The 15,719-nt window shown below is 35.7% G+C and overlaps 2 protein-coding genes across 4 annotated transcripts in view; one reads left to right on the top strand and one right to left on the bottom strand.

The window, feature by feature from the left end:
• Positions 1–3,938: 3,938 nt before the first annotated feature.
• LOC145936202 (uncharacterized) overlaps positions 3,939–15,719 on the bottom strand; it is a 185,927-nt gene continuing 174,146 nt past the window's right edge. Inside the window, exons 1-7 of one of the 3 annotated variants that reach the window (XM_083038149.1) lie at positions 12,866–12,899; positions 11,514–11,843; positions 10,880–11,053; positions 10,286–10,429; positions 8,775–8,909; positions 4,133–4,429; positions 3,939–3,984 (exon numbers count right to left, since the gene is read on the bottom strand). In XM_083038149.1, coding sequence (XP_082894275.1) covers positions 4,248–4,429; positions 8,775–8,909; positions 10,286–10,429; positions 10,880–10,886 — 468 coding nt within the window. In that variant the 5' untranslated portion in view covers positions 10,887–11,053; positions 11,514–11,843; positions 12,866–12,899 and the 3' untranslated portion in view covers positions 3,939–3,984; positions 4,133–4,247. Of the gene's footprint in view, positions 3,985–4,132; positions 4,430–8,774; positions 8,910–10,285; positions 10,430–10,879; positions 11,054–11,513; positions 11,844–12,289; positions 12,488–12,865; positions 12,900–15,719 lie in introns of those variants that run through there. The other 2 variants (XM_083038150.1, XM_083038151.1) reach the window with 2 other exon arrangements.
• Positions 13,865–15,499, top strand: Rbm13 (RNA-binding motif protein 13). The gene is made up of 7 exons (XM_083037779.1): positions 13,865–14,003; positions 14,086–14,132; positions 14,213–14,356; positions 14,462–14,774; positions 14,851–15,090; positions 15,157–15,234; positions 15,307–15,499. The coding sequence occupies exons 1-7, from the start codon at positions 13,989–13,991 to the stop codon at positions 15,445–15,447; spliced, it is 978 nt and encodes a 325-aa protein (XP_082893905.1). The 5' UTR covers positions 13,865–13,988; the 3' UTR covers positions 15,448–15,499.

Raw genomic sequence — 15,719 nt, 5'->3', positions numbered from 1 at the left:
CAGAGGCTGGCTGCTGCTGCTACTGCTGCTGGTGGTGGTGGTGGTGGTGGTTGGCAGAGCGTCGAAGGCAGTGGTGCAGACCAGTGGCACGATGGAGGCAACCCTGGTTTCTAACCCTATAGTCGAGGGGGTCGGTCGGCGCTTCTGCTGCTGCTGCTGCTGCTGCTGGTGTTGGTACTGGCGCTGGTGCCGGCAATGTTGCTGGTGCTGGTGCGCACAGCACAGGCGAAGAATGGTGATAACACGAAGGCTGCGGCGGTGCCGACGCGAGGAAGGCACGGGGGAGAGAGGGAGTGGATGGAGACGGCGGCGAAGGGTGGATACCACTCTGGATATTTCTTATCCCAGCGCACGTAACCCTCTAACAAGCTAGCAAAGTTTACCAATAAATTGTATGACGGTGAGCGCCGGCGATGGGGGAGGGAGGGATGAGGGAGGAAGCCACCGGAATATCGCGCTGAACGGTGATGGTGGTTGGTAGCGGTGTTGGCTCGCTTTTGTGTCGTCTCCTCCCCTCCTTCTACCATTTTTCCACCCTTTTCTCTCTTATCTCCTCTATCCACCTCTTATATACCGACGAGCCGTCTCGTTTAAGCGAAAAATATGTTTTTCGAAAATCATGAGCATCAGTGGAATCGAATCGGCATCTTCCAAGTTTGTACGTCGACCTTGTGTTCGACGAACTTATTTCATTGCATCGATTGTACGCGTTGAAAATGATCTTTGATAGAAACTTAGGAAATAGATTTTTCTATCATCTTCTTTTTTTCTTCTTCAGCATTTTCTTACTTCGATTTTGATTCTCATCCCCTATCTAAATTCGCATTCCAGCATCTTCTAGGTTGATCTATTCTTCTTTCTATGAGCGACATACTTCTCAATCTTCATTATTTTGTCTTGTGTCATTGTATTAATTTGAACAAATTTTGATTAAGGAGAAAATTTTGGATGGAGGAAATAATAACAATATTACAATTAACGTAGAGGTAAAAAGAAAATATAGACTGTGGTAGTCGTATATATTAGAATTTAAGTTCAAATTTTTTAGAACAGAGCTCAGAGCACACAATGTTTTCTTCAAAATTAAATGCTAAATACACACCCGTGTAAGATCTAATATTTTATGACAATATTTTTTATTAATTGTTTTGTATAGGAAAAGAATATCTTGAAAAGATTTCGCTTGAGAAGCGTTCGGAATATTTTCATCGCAAAGCGATCGTTTTTGAACTTTAATATAACGCATTTACGGTCGCCTTCTGTCACACAGAACCGGCACAATTTTTCATATATATCTTTCTCTCCCGCGTCCCTCCTTTCGACGAAACGCCAAATGTTGGCGCACACCGCCAATGAGCGAAACAGAACGGGAACAGAAAAGCAGAGGGAAAAGAAGCGGGTAGAGAGAGCGGACGATTATAACCGAATGCCATTTCGGAGACATAATGCAGCGCGCGTGAGCGAACGTACTTTATAATGGAGTCACATCACATCGGTTACACAATCACAATACTAAATCCGACATAATGGCTACCTACCTACCTACGTTTCTCTCGGCGGGGCCAAAAACGCGCGAACGTGTAGTCTGCATTATGTTCGGAAAGCGACCGGTCATTATATAACGGTTCTTTCTTTAAAAAATCATAAAATTTTTTTTAAATCCTGACTTAGTCTCATCTTGATTCAATGTAATGCAGAGATTGAAAGGCTAAACATAGCCATAGTGAAATCTCTCACTAGACATACGAATTTAATTATTTATAGTATGCTTCATAATTTGTTCTACGATTTTTTGACAAATTCGGAGTAAATGTTTCTAGTGTGTAAATAAATAGTCTTCGAATTAAGCAATTGAAATGTAAATACTTTAGAGAGATAAAATGAGTCTTAATCTTCAATTAAGTTAACAAGCCTCCTTCTTCATTATAGAAATAAAATAATAAAAATTGTAACAATGATAAAATAGAACGTTTTCGAGGAATGTTTCAAGAAATATTTATAATTACAAAGTGATGCAGAGAACATTTAATATGCTGCTTGTATATAAGTCTATATTATCACGATAAATTATTTTAATGTATTATATTTTCAGGCAATATTGCGATGATTATTTTATCGTATTATTTATTTTTTACAACGACATGCTTGCAACTATTTTTAAAATCATGAATCTCCGAATTTTATAATCGATTTTATCGCATCTCGAACGCGACCATGACGGTATCCGAGAAAAGGAAAGAATAAAGAAAAGTGTAAGCATTTTGTGTGCACACATACAGCGTGTATCAGAAGCCCTACATTTTTCCCAAACTATAAAAATTACAAGACAAACAAAAAGAAATGGCGATTACCTTGATATCACAGCATTAAATTTTTTAAGCACAAAAATTTTATGGACTGAATTTTAACCGCATAAATAGATAAGATTTGATAAATATATATATAATGTAGATAAATAATCTTGTTTTTCTCTCTCTTTCTTTCTACTGAATCTTATAGATAGATTTTCATATTAAAAATAATTTATTCTTAATCCGTAAGATACATAAAAGTAGTGTAAGATACGTGACAAAATAGAGAGGACAGGTTTTTATCTAATCTTTATCTTGCCCTGTTGAAAAGTGCACGACTTCTGATACATCCTGTATATGCATACATCTGAGTTGATCGGAAGCGATCTATTCATCCTGAAATATCTCTTTTGGTGGAAAGGTCGTGGCGAGCATGCTCTGAATGTTGTCCATTCCTTTCCACCGTTCTCGTATATTTGCTCTTCTGACCGAGCAATCTCGCTGTTCGGATTTACCGAAGTTCTCTTCCGATTGCCAGGACAAAATCATTCAATCAGATAATCTTAATACATATACCGACAATACACCTTCCTTGTAACATCTTAATCTTGTCAAGTTATCAGCTGATTTCTGTCAAAAATATTACATATATAACACGCCTTTTTTAGAATGGGATTTTTTTTTCGGATTTGAAAACGCTATTGATAAATAATTATTGGAAAACTATAGTGTAACAAAAAAATATTAATCTCATAAATTAAGCATTGATATACTATTAGACACACACTTGGTTTAAAAATACTGCATGTGAAATAACAATTTTGTGCAACATTAATACAGATTCAAGTAATTAATATGTATTATAAATATCATTATTTGATATTTTATATAAATACGTTAATACTTTTTTACTTTTGAAACTATTTAAATAATATCGAAGATCGATTCAATCCTCAATTCTTTTCGAAGACTAAAAATTCTGACAATATACTTAATTTTTAATACAATAAAACTTTTCCAACACGTTATACACATATCGTAACTACAGCATGATAAAGTAAAATAGCTTTTTTTCCAATTTTAATCTCAAAATTTTTCAAAATTATGATATAATAGAACGTTTTTGAGACTAGACATGTATGTTTAGTAAAAAAGATTATGATAATTAAACGAGATATTACGAGATATTACGATAATGAAAATAAATTGAAAAAAAATTTATTTGAGAACTATATAATCAAACATACTCTTTTGCAAACAAAATTATAAACTTGTATTTTCTAAAAATAATTATTTATCGATAGCGTTTTCAAATCGGAAAAAAATCCCATTCTAAAAAAGGCATGTTATATATGTAATATTTTTGACAGAAATCAGCTGATAACTATCAAAAATATTAATCGAGTTTAAAGTATTATAACATATTATTTTATTTTATTTTATTTTGAACAAACTGTCAAACTACTAACTTTTGCGATGACAGCCTCTTGTGTTACGAATATAATGCACAATGCGAATTGAGACAGTCAATAAGCATCGCGGAAAAGATGCAACAATACTTGCGAGAATGGACTTACATGCCCTTTTTAGAAAGACAACATGTTATAATACTTTCAACTAGATCGAAATAAACAATTTCTCACTCACCGATACGTGCAATAGCGAAGTTGTAGTACACAGCACACACGTTGATCTGAAAACAAAATATTCAAATTATGTATATATACATGTGTGTGTATGTGTGTGGGGAGAGGGGTGTATGTGCGTGTACAGAATATTTTGAAAGTCTGGAAACGGTCGAATATCTCAAGTTTAGAAAAAAAAGCTTTTATTTTGCATACCTCACAGTTGCCCCGATGTCGCCCGATGCCTCCCTGGGCCTCCTCCTCCTCTCTTGGTCCATGGTAGCACTCACGGCACTCGCGAAAACACGAATAATTACGATCGCCCGACACTTCACACGGCACTCCCGACACGCAAAACTTTAAACGGCACTCCCGACGCGACGCGTGAGACACACGCGTATTTCGCGTATTGCACTTGCAATGAGAAAAACGATACGAAAACTATAATCGCACGAATCAATGTCCGTTCGACACTCTCGGTCAAATTCGCGCGCAGCTTATCAGCAATGCTACCTGTAACAAATAAAATAAATTAAATTAAATATTACTATTTTAATTTTTATAACATATTATTATTTTAAAATTTATTTCACTTTATTAATATTTTTTGACAGAAATCAGCTGATTAAATCGTTGTTGTAAATAATATGTTATATAATACCTTGTTCTTGATTAATATTTTTGACAGAAATCAGGTGTTAACTGTCAAAAATATTATAACATATTATTTAAAACATATGTTACTATTTTAATTTTTTACCATATTATTATTTTAAAATTTAATTAGCAAATTAACGCTTTAATCAGCTGATTTCTGTAAAAAAATATTAATCAAGTTTAAAGAAACTTTATATTATTTTTTTTTAAATATCATTTTTTTAAATTTAAAATCGAAGAATGGCGCACGCTTGTGTTGTTCTAGTGTGCCTTCAAAAAATGTATGAAGCTAACGCGCTTTGTTGACCATTGCGCAATGATTAGCCGACAAAAGAATGCGAGACTAATAACCATGGTTTGTTTCGAAAGAAAAGGGTGATCGAGGAAGAGGAAAAATAATAGAGAAAGAGGGAAAGAGAAAGAAAGCTTTGCTCAAAACTGGACGAAGAAACGCGAAGTGACTGTAGGAGGTTTAAGCGTTTCTTCTCCAGGTCTCTCTCTCTTCGTGTGCAATCGATTCTTCCGCCATATCGCACGGACCACTTCAAGAGGGCAAGAAGGCACGCGTTAACGCCACCATGGCGAGACGACAGCTAGTCGGAAAAAACTTACCCCTCAATCTCCTCTCTATTCCCACGCGCGTTCTCTTTCTCTCTCGATACTTTTTTTTTCTTCCTTGCTCTTATATTCGGCCACCTGCGGTTTTGCCACTACAATATTTACGGGTTTGCAGATCGTCGAGCGATTTTCACTTAAGCCGATTCGCCTCGTCGACGATTCGAGATATATCCGTTCATGTACTTTATTTCACTCTTGAGTATATCGACGCGTTGCAGCGCGACATGCTATAGCCAGAAAGATAGTTCCCTATCAATCTGCTACAGATGTCCATCAATTTGCGATTGATAAACATCGCAAATGAGTATATTTTCCTAAATACGTCTTCTGCTAAATATGCTCAAAAATACAAGTTCATTCTTCAATGCAAATCGTAAAACCGACTGCAACGCTAATTCTATAAAATTGCAAAGTTCGAATCTTCAACTATAATCTAATTTTCATCAAATCTAAACATATATGAAATAGGGAGAAATATATGAGTCTATTTTAACTTAGTTCTCTCTAATTTTTTTCATTATCGTATGTACGACTTTTCTAATATGCTATGTCTTTCATGTATCATGAATATCTCTTGCTTCCTCGTTTATACAATAATTGATATCTACATATAATATTTGTATTAATTTTTATTATTTTTAATACGTCCATTGTGCATATTATATACGTTCTGTATATTTTCGGATAATGGACACCGATACTATGGCCGAAACTTTGCTCGTTAGCAAATTGTCAATGTCATTTACGAAGGGGACCGCGTGAAACTTATATTTAGCTCCGGTTTCGTAGGGTTTTCAAAAATGGGCAAAGGGCAGACCTTGTTCAGTGCGCGCTTCAGAGGCAGGCGGGTGCGGCTCGCATTAGCGCCAACGAGTCAGAAAACTCCCCTGCGGCTCGCGTCGCTACAATATTTATGGGGTTGCTCGCGCGAACGAGCGATTCTCGTTCGCGCGAGTTCGCCTCGTTGGGCACTCAAGGTCCTAACGAGTCTTAACGCGTGTGCGGGATGAGCTCAGGACGAGCGCGAAAAATTAATGAGCGTCGACCAGTAGCGCGAAGAGCCTCTGAAATTGTGCATTTTTAAAGAATATCTTATCGCGCCGAAAAAAATAACATGTGTGTGTACGAAATAACGTTTGAAATAATTCTTAAAACGCGTCTCGTGTTTTTTTTTTTTCAAATTCTATGATAGGAAACCTTGATAAATTTAATTTTTCATCTCACGAAAAATAGAAAAAGTGCTATGGTTATTATTATCTATCCGTTATTATGATTAAACTGTTGAAAAATGTTATTATTTCAGTTACTATAGAAGGATTATTTGAATGATATTTAAATTGAATATTTATAGTTATTACAATTATTTTTGTAATATCTTCTAAGCTTTTGGTCGACACTGTCGACAGTTTATATATTATATTAAATTTCTAAACGCGTCAATTTTAAGAGAATATTTTACCTAAAACAATGCGTACAGAAATGTATCGTATAGAGGCTATTATAAATTATGTATACTGACAATGAGAAAAAAAAGTTGTTAACTTGACTAAATCATTCAACTAAATTACTATTTTGTTAATTGAACATATATAAGTATTTAAGTCAAATACACGTTATATTAGATTTAATATATGCTGTATTTAATTTAAATACTTCTATATGTTCAATTAACAAAATAGTATTTAGTTGAATGATTTAGTCAAGTTAACAACTTTTTTTTCAGTGTGGTAATTTTAATAATTAAATATCTAATATCATTATTTTTGAAAAATCATTATGCGTCTATTTATCTCAAGATCTCAATTATTCTACTCGACTTCATCAATTCGCAACTTTATTCTTTATATATAGATACCTTTTTCGTATATATCCATAGCATTAAAATTCGAACGAAACTACACCGATTTCGCCCCTCGATTTAAACCGATTGCCTCGAGATTTTTGCTTCTTGTTTCGCGTCGCTCTTATTTTTATCTCGTCGGTCTTGAATCTTTTCTTTTTCAGCTTAAGGGAGAAAGAGCAGCGTGGAATGAGCCGTCGCCAGAAGTGGAGAAAAACTCATCCCCGGTCGCTCCCTCTTCATCGACGCCGAAGGATCTTCCTTCCGCTGTGAATCGGCGGCGCTCGTCGGAATCGAGTCGAGAAAATCGTGAAAACGGGCGAAGTCTCGCGACTAATCAGCCGACCGTCGGTTTACGCCTTCGTTCCCACCACCATCGTCGACGCGTTTCACTCTCGGCCTTCTCCGTCTCCTCCAGGAGCTGCCGGGAGTTTAAAAGGGGGTGGCCGAGTTTTCCTTTTTCTCTCTCTTTCTCTCTGTTTTTCTCTTTTTCTTCACCCTCCATCGCTCGCAATCACAGCGAAGTGTCGCCTTCGACGAAGGATGTAAGTACCGGTCCCGAACGAGTAAGTTCAAAGAACCGGAACCGGAAACGGTTTTCTCCGATTTTTACCGAATTCGATGCGCCTGCTCGAGTTCTCGTAAATCGAGTCCTCTCGATGCGCAAAGACACGGAATCGAAGAATTGATGTAATAACCGATTCTCGAGCGCGAAAATTACAAAGTAGATTAAATGCAATAGCAAAGTGACAAAAATTTTATACGAAATTCTTGTCATTAAATCCTTTTTTCTCAGTTTTATCATATGTTTATAAATATATTATAATAATAATGTTTTCAATAATAGGACTGATTCACGTCGACAATCTAGGCTAATTAATCTAGACTAGAATTCGCGTTTAATGAATAACGTAGCAGCGCGCGATGAAATATGAGCAGATGCTATTTCACTGGCGCGATGAACGATATCATCGAAATAATATATGCAATGTAAAATTAGCTTTATTAAAATATCTCACTTTGCTTTGCGATGTCTATCTCCCGCGTAAACACGCACCCTGTTAGCTTTAGTATTTATGCGAATATAAATAATATACGCGCACATATCTTATTACCAATAGAGATGACACTTCTCGATAATTTCGTTAGGATGAAGGAAGTGCGCGGGGATGGTCTCCACCATCTTTCTCATTTTTTACATCGCGGCTATCCTATACGCGTACGAATAAATACACGAGCACCAAGTAACGAGTGCAGGTCGGCGCATACATCCAGAAGGTATATATGCCGAGAGGAAGAGGGGCGGAAGTGAGACGAAGGGTGGCGAAAAGTCGTTCGGCGCGTAGGGTAAATAAAGTTTTAAATTTCCGCAACCCCCTTCCCCCCTGCACACTGCTCTCCTCTCTTCTCCGGAGCCTCGACCGACGGCGCCTCCACTATCTGCATAATATATCTCTAATGTGGCGGAGGGAAAAGAGGGTGGCAAAACTTGCCTGCCGCGCTCCTTCGCCCGGTATAATGTAAGGCGAACTCCCCGTGAAGGGATGGAGCGAGGAGGGCGACTTCTGGTGAGATCCCGCGAGCGAGTAAGGCGGAGGCACGGTGCTTAAATAACGCGAGTTTGGATTTATAGTAATACTTTTATGAAATAATGTTAGTGGCGGATATTAAGGCAGACACTGCCTCGGAGCGTCGCTGGCTAAGCGCCATCCGGGAACGCGTTCCTGTTCCTTTTCCACTTACCTTCCCGTCCCGACGCTGGTCCTCGATTTTGCTTCTGACGCTCCCGTGGAAAAACTTCCGGCGACGATTTTCTCGCCCGTATCGGCGAGTTTGATATTGATTTCTCGGACACACGTGAATAATAGGAAGGAGGTCCTGTAAAGTGTATTATATAAAGTCAATAAAAGCGTTATGTAACATTTTAAATTCTTAATTTCAATTTACTTTCAAGAATCTTTTATAAATATTTAGACCATTATAAATTATAACTTTATAAAATATATTATAACTTTATAAAAGTTTTCTTGAAAGTTTTCTTAAAAGTAAATTGAAATTAAAAACTTTATAAATATCAATCACAATAAATTATAAAGAAAGAAAAGAGAGAAAGAGAGAAACCTTGTAAATGATTAATTTTTATAGAAACACATAAGAGCGATACTTTGAGAAAGCCGAAACTTTAAGAAATAATTATTATTTATTTACTTATTATTTATGTTTTAAGCAACTAATTAATAAGAGGCATTTTTCAAAAATTGTTAAAATACCGCACTAAAAAGAAAAATAAAATTTCTGTTTTTAAATTTACTTTAGTCTTATGTACAAATTCATTAAATGCTCGATGAAAGAAAATCTTAGTAATTCGAACGTAAAATGTGGCACCGGGTCTCCGGGGTATTTTCGCGAATCGCGCAAGCAAACCCCGCGGGAAGTGCAGAAACGATGACGGAGGTCTGTGTATAACGAGAGAGAAAGGGAGAAAGAGAGAGAGAGAGAGAGAGAGAGAGTCGCGCAAAATTCCGGCGAATGCTCTTTAATTAGCACACCACACTTGGCGAAGAAGGCGTCGGCATCGGAGATGGTCGGGAGAGAGAAAGAGAGCGAAGAGAGGAGGCACTTAAATAATTATCGTTTCGAAACGCGCGGAGCGGCGCGGAGCCCAAGCGGAGGCCGCATCTGTTTCTGATTATTAATTAATATCAACCAACCCGCGGGGGAAGGAGAGGAAGAGCGAGAGGGGAAAGGAGGGAAGGAGGCCGCATTCGCATGAGCGAACTCGCTGCTCGCTCGCGTACGCAGTCTCGCACACATGCTCAAACTACGTAGTCGCACACGAGCACGCGGAGATGCACACAGTCATGTATACCTACGCGTACACGCGTGTCGCTCGCAGGGATAAAGAGAGCGTACGCGCGACTAGAAAGCGCGCGCGCGCGCACAAGAGAGAGAGAGAGAGAGAGAGAGAGAGAGAGAGAGAGGGTGCGGTGTGTATATTCATATGTTGCGCAGAAATGAACAGAACGGGCTCGGCGGGCATTAAAATTAATGAAACGGACGGAACACGCGCGTTTTAACGAAAATGTATGTGGGCGATCAGGCGGAAGCGCTCGTTGTCTCTCTCTCTCTCTCTCTCTCCTCTCACTCTCTCTTTCTCTCTCTATCTCTATCTCTCTTTCTCTATTCTGTTTCTCTTTCGGAAACGGGATGCTGGAAAACGCGCAAACGCCCCTGGGCTAACCACAAATACTCACCGCGTTGTCTTTTCCCTGCACACTCGTCACCTCCGCTTTTTTTTCGCCATGGTTTCGCACACGTAGATATAGTGTCGATTACAGGATATTTGAATGTCAACCGATCAAAGTTGTCCATCGTAGTGTATCTCTCCGTCGGCATTTCTAAATGAGACACAAGAAATTTATAAGTAAAAATACTCTAAATTATGTGGCTAATAAAATAACATGCAAATAAATATAGCAAGTTTATAAAATAAATTTCCATCAATTTTCTTTACTTTTTTATATTTTTTTATGTTAAATTGATGTGTCCTTTCTTCGACACAAATTTTGTAAAGAGCTATTATACTTGTTACAAGTCTTAAAATTATTTTAACAATAAAATCTTAAATTACATTTTTCGAGTTAAATTTTAAAATTAAATTTTACAAAAAGAAATGATGTTTTGCTATTTCTTTGCGCGTTATTTGATTTATCAAAACTCATGTGCTTATTAATACATACAATTGTTATAGAGATTATTTTGGTTCTTTGTGGAAAAATCATGTGTGATAGTTTTAAAATAAGAGACCGCACATAAATTGATCTTTACCGAATATAAAATCTACTTACGTCTCATTTGTGTAGTGGTAAGTTCGGGAGATTCACGCAGTTGACGAAGACATTCGAGATGGTTTCTTAATTAAGAAATTTGACCGTGGATGGAGTCGCGGAACTATCAGGATATTTGAATGTCAACTGATCAAAGTTGTCCATCGTAGTGTATCTCTCTGACGGCAGTCATTTCTAAATGAGACACAAGAAATTTATAAATAAAAATACTCTAAATTATGTGGCTAATGAAATAACATGCAAATAAATATTAGCAAGTTTATAAAATTTCTATCGATTTTCTTTATTTTTTTATATTTTTTTAAATTGATGTCTCCTTTCTTCGACACAAATTTTGTAGAGAACTATTTTATTACTTGTTACAAGTCTTCAAAATATCTTAACAATAAAATCTTAAATTACATTTTTATCAAATTAAATTTTAAAATTGAATTTTACAAAAAGAAATGATTGTTTGCTATTTCTTTGCATCTTCGTTGCTTTTTTGATTCATCAAAATTCATTTGTTTATTAGTACATACAATTGTTACAAAGATTATTTTGATTTTCTGGAAAAATCATGTGCAACAGTTTTAAGATAAGAGACCGCACATAAATTATATATTAATCTTTACCGAATATAAAATCTACTTACGTCTCATTAGTATAGTGATAAGTCCGCGAGATTCACGCAGTTGACGAAGATATTCGAGATGGACGGTTTCTTAATTAAGAAACTTGACCGTGGGTGGAGTCGCGGAAGTATCGAGACGGTGACAACTTGACGTTTCGCCGTCGTCGAGGGTCTCGCCGCACGAATATAAATTTCTCCATTATCCAGTGATTAGTTCGCCAAGGGATGCACGAGATGCTTCCTGGGCAGGCAAACCCTATTACTCTTGAAATGATAGGCGTTGTTGAATATAGCTCTTCTAAGCGGAGGTGTATTTAGGTCGTCGATAATAGGAGCAAGATACAGCACGTCCTATAATTATCAAGAAAAGAATTCTGTGATAAATTTTTGAAGGTGAACATTCTTTTTGCAAGAAAATGTAAGAAAGTATTATCATTTATAATGATCTCTCTCTCTCTCTCTCTCTCTCTCTCTCTCTCTCTCTCTCTCTCTCTCTCTCTCTCTCTCTCTCTCTCTCTCTCTCTCTCTCTCTCTCTCACTCTTTCTTTCGAAAGCATTCGCACCAAAAATGTCTTATCTATTTAATGCGCGCGATATTATCGGAGTTCGGAGCCTTTTCTATAGATCTTTCTACTATCTACATGCATTTACTTTTATTTATACTCTATTATGTACACATTTTTCTACTATCAAAGAATGGCCAATTCCGAGTTTGTCGAAGCATCCACATTATTTTGATTCGTAACATCTTTATTCGACTTGTCCTACAATGAATAGATTAATTAATCGATTTTTACCTTCAAAACGTTCACACACGTTGCAATAAACACAATGATGAGTGGATTATCAGCATTATATATCGTATTAAAGAGAGGACTGAAAGCGCGCGCAGTTATCCCTCCAAGTTTCCGTAAAGAAAGGCTGATCAAGCCTCGTGCTGCCATCTGCAGTACATCGAGGAAGCGTTTCGTTTCACTTGACGCTACTTTCGCTTCGAAGCGTTTAATGGACTAACCAAGGCAAAGAGAGAATTCCGTGACTAATATATAACTAATCCCGAAAATGTTATCTATTCAATAATGCGCGCTATATTATCGGAATTAAGCTTTTCTACGAATCTTTCTGCTCTGTCTACATGCATTTACTTTTATTTATACTCAATTATGTACATATTTTTACTATCAAAAAAATTGTCCCGAGTTTGTCGAAGCATCGATATTTTTGATTCGTTACATCTTCATTCGACTTGTTCTACAATGAATAGATTAATTGATATACTTTTACCTTTAAGACGTTGCAATAAATACAATGATGAGTGGAATATCAATAATATATATCATATCAAAGAGGAGACTACAAACGCGCGCACTTACCTCGCCAATTTTCCATGAAGAAGGAAGGCAGGCTTTCAAGGCTTGTGCTGCCATCCGTTTTAAAGGCTACGTAACTAACTATTTTCTAACTGTCGATAAAATTTATCACCGTTACATATTCGTTCGTACTACATCCATAGATTTGCGAATCAAGAATACATATAATTTATTTTAAATATTTATAATTGTCTATTTCAATAGCTGCGCGTAATTTTACTTTTCCGATCTCTTCTCTTTAATTATGTATATATATAAGCAGGTGTTTTATTAAAATAATGGGTTTGTTCTTTATTACTGCACTGATGAACTAGTACACATTGGTGCAATAAGTTAAAGTGAGACAAATATATATTTTGTTTCACTCTAACTTACTGCATTAGGCTACGTTCGGAAACGCCACTCGTGTGCACACGAACTCACTCGTGGAAGTACAAGGGGAAGTCGGTGTGACTCGGTTAATGTTCAAAGCAAAGATGTACCAGAATATAATTTTGATAAAAGCACGACATCAAGTCATAATGAATGATGATCTCCCCGCATATTTGATTTCAAATATGTCAAATAATAATATTAATATAATAATAATAATATATTGATATTGTTATAAAAATAATATTATATTTTTTAAATATTAATATTATATTAATATTTATATTAATATTTGATAATATTAATATTATTATTTATAATAATATATATTATTAATATTATTATTTATAATAATATATATTATTAATATTATTATTTATAATAATAATAATAATATTAATATATTATTATTTATAATATAATATTAATATTATTAATATTATTTTATTTTATTTAATTTATTTTTTAACGAAATCACACCGAGTGTGACGTTTCCGAACGCAGCCTGTGTGCACTAGTTCACCAGTGCAGCAATAAAGAACAAACCCAAAATGTTGCGTTTTAAAATTATGTTAGTGCTGCCATCTCTAGATGGACGAAAGAAATAGCTCGAACATAACCTTAGCTATAGTTTGTGGCACTATATACTATATTCCGATTTGCGTGGAATTTGCACGTGTTTGATATAAACGTGTATTCATAATTGTATATAATTGTAATACAATCTTTTGTCGTTAAATTAAAGTGAAACAAAATGCAACATGACGATGTAAGTAAAATTCTAAATAGAATTTCTTTTTACATGTTTGTGATGTTATATGATCATTATGAAAATTTTTACTCTTTTACAGGTTGTGTGGAGTGTTATCAATAAATCCTTTTGCTCCTTCAAAGTAAAGTAAGTGTGTTCTTGAGAAATAACTGAACGTATAATGATGAATTGTCGTGATTGATATAATTGTAATATTTTTTTTGCAGTACAAAGACACAGAGATTTTGCAGAAATGAGTTCAATCTTACGGGTTTATGCAGTAGAGCTGCGTGTCCCCTCGCAAACAGTCAGTATGCTACGATTAGAGAGGAAAAGGGTATTATTTATCTCTATCTGAGAACAGCAGAGAGGTAGGTTGTATATATTTGAATCTTTCACACTTATATTTATATAACATTGGCATTATTCTTAATAAGGCGTATGTGTATATATGTAAATATAATTTTTTTTATTAGAATTCATACACCTAAAAATAGCTGGGAAAGAATCAAGCTATCTAGAAATTTTGAGAAGGCAATACAGCAAATTAATGAAAATCTGCTCTACTGGTCTGGTTTCATAAAGGCAAAATGTAAGCAAAGATTTCTCAAGATCACGCAATATCTCATTCGTATGAGAAAATTCAGATTAAGACGACAGAAGAAGATTGTACCGCTTCAGAGAAAGATTGAAAGAAGGGAGAGACGTAGGGAAGAAAAGGCTTTAACTGCTGCAAGACTAGAAAATGCAATTGAGAAACAACTTATGGACAGACTGAAAAAGGGAATGGTAATATTATATTTATATTTGTCATCATAAAAAATTAGTTATATTTTGGAGATATAATTTTATATGTATGTTTCAGTACAAGGGTATTTACAATTTTCCGCAACAAGTATTCGATAAAGCTGTAGAAACTGTTGAAGTTGAAAGAGAAAGCGAAGCAGAAAACGAACAGGATGAGGAACAGGAACAAGAAGTCAATAAGGAAGTGGAAATTGAATTAGAAGATGAGAGGGAACTTGAGCAAGACGGCCCACAATACATCGAAGCTGATAGCGATGACGATGACTATGAGGATGACGATATTGAAGATCTTTCTATGGTATGTAATAAAATAATTATTTATTTTAAAATATACAGCCTTTACAACATATTTTATTGTGTATAGGATGAAGATAGTGATTCTGGACAGAAGGAAGAAATTGAGTTGTCGGACAGTTTCGAATCTGAAGCCAGTGATATCGAGGTAAGAACTTTCTATTTCAAAATAAGCATATTACGTCATAAGTCCTGATATAAATTACTTATATCTCATTAGGACTTATTGAAACCATCTACAAGCAAGAAAACAAAAGTGCCGAAAGTTGTGAAAAAAGGAAAGGCACAGAAAAAATCGCGAGCGAGAGTAGAAATCGAGTACGAGATGGAAGACGCCAATCTACAAAAAGAACGGACGTAGCACAATTATGTAAATATTACACGTTTATAATAAAAGACCACCCAAACATTCATACATTATTTAATATTTTGGAACAACGAACGTAATAATTATCGCTAATCCGATGGTATTTATGATCGTCAGTATTTTGGTACAAATTTTGCGCGCGTGTCAGATATTAGAAATTAAAAGTATATATAAAATGTGTGTATATTCCATGCGACATGCGCGTTCAAAAATTCCGCGCCAAAGCGAGCGGAAGCGCCTGACGGAAGAAGCGCGAAAACTCTCGG

Source organism: Prenolepis imparis, unplaced genomic scaffold (assembly GCF_030444845.1).
Source record: "Prenolepis imparis isolate NDT839.2.m4 unplaced genomic scaffold, iyPreImpa1.0 SCAF_5, whole genome shotgun sequence".
NCBI lineage: Eukaryota > Metazoa > Arthropoda > Insecta > Hymenoptera > Formicidae > Prenolepis > Prenolepis imparis.
The sequence above is the reverse complement of the archived record's forward strand: the minus strand, read 5'-3'. Positions and strand labels throughout refer to the sequence as shown.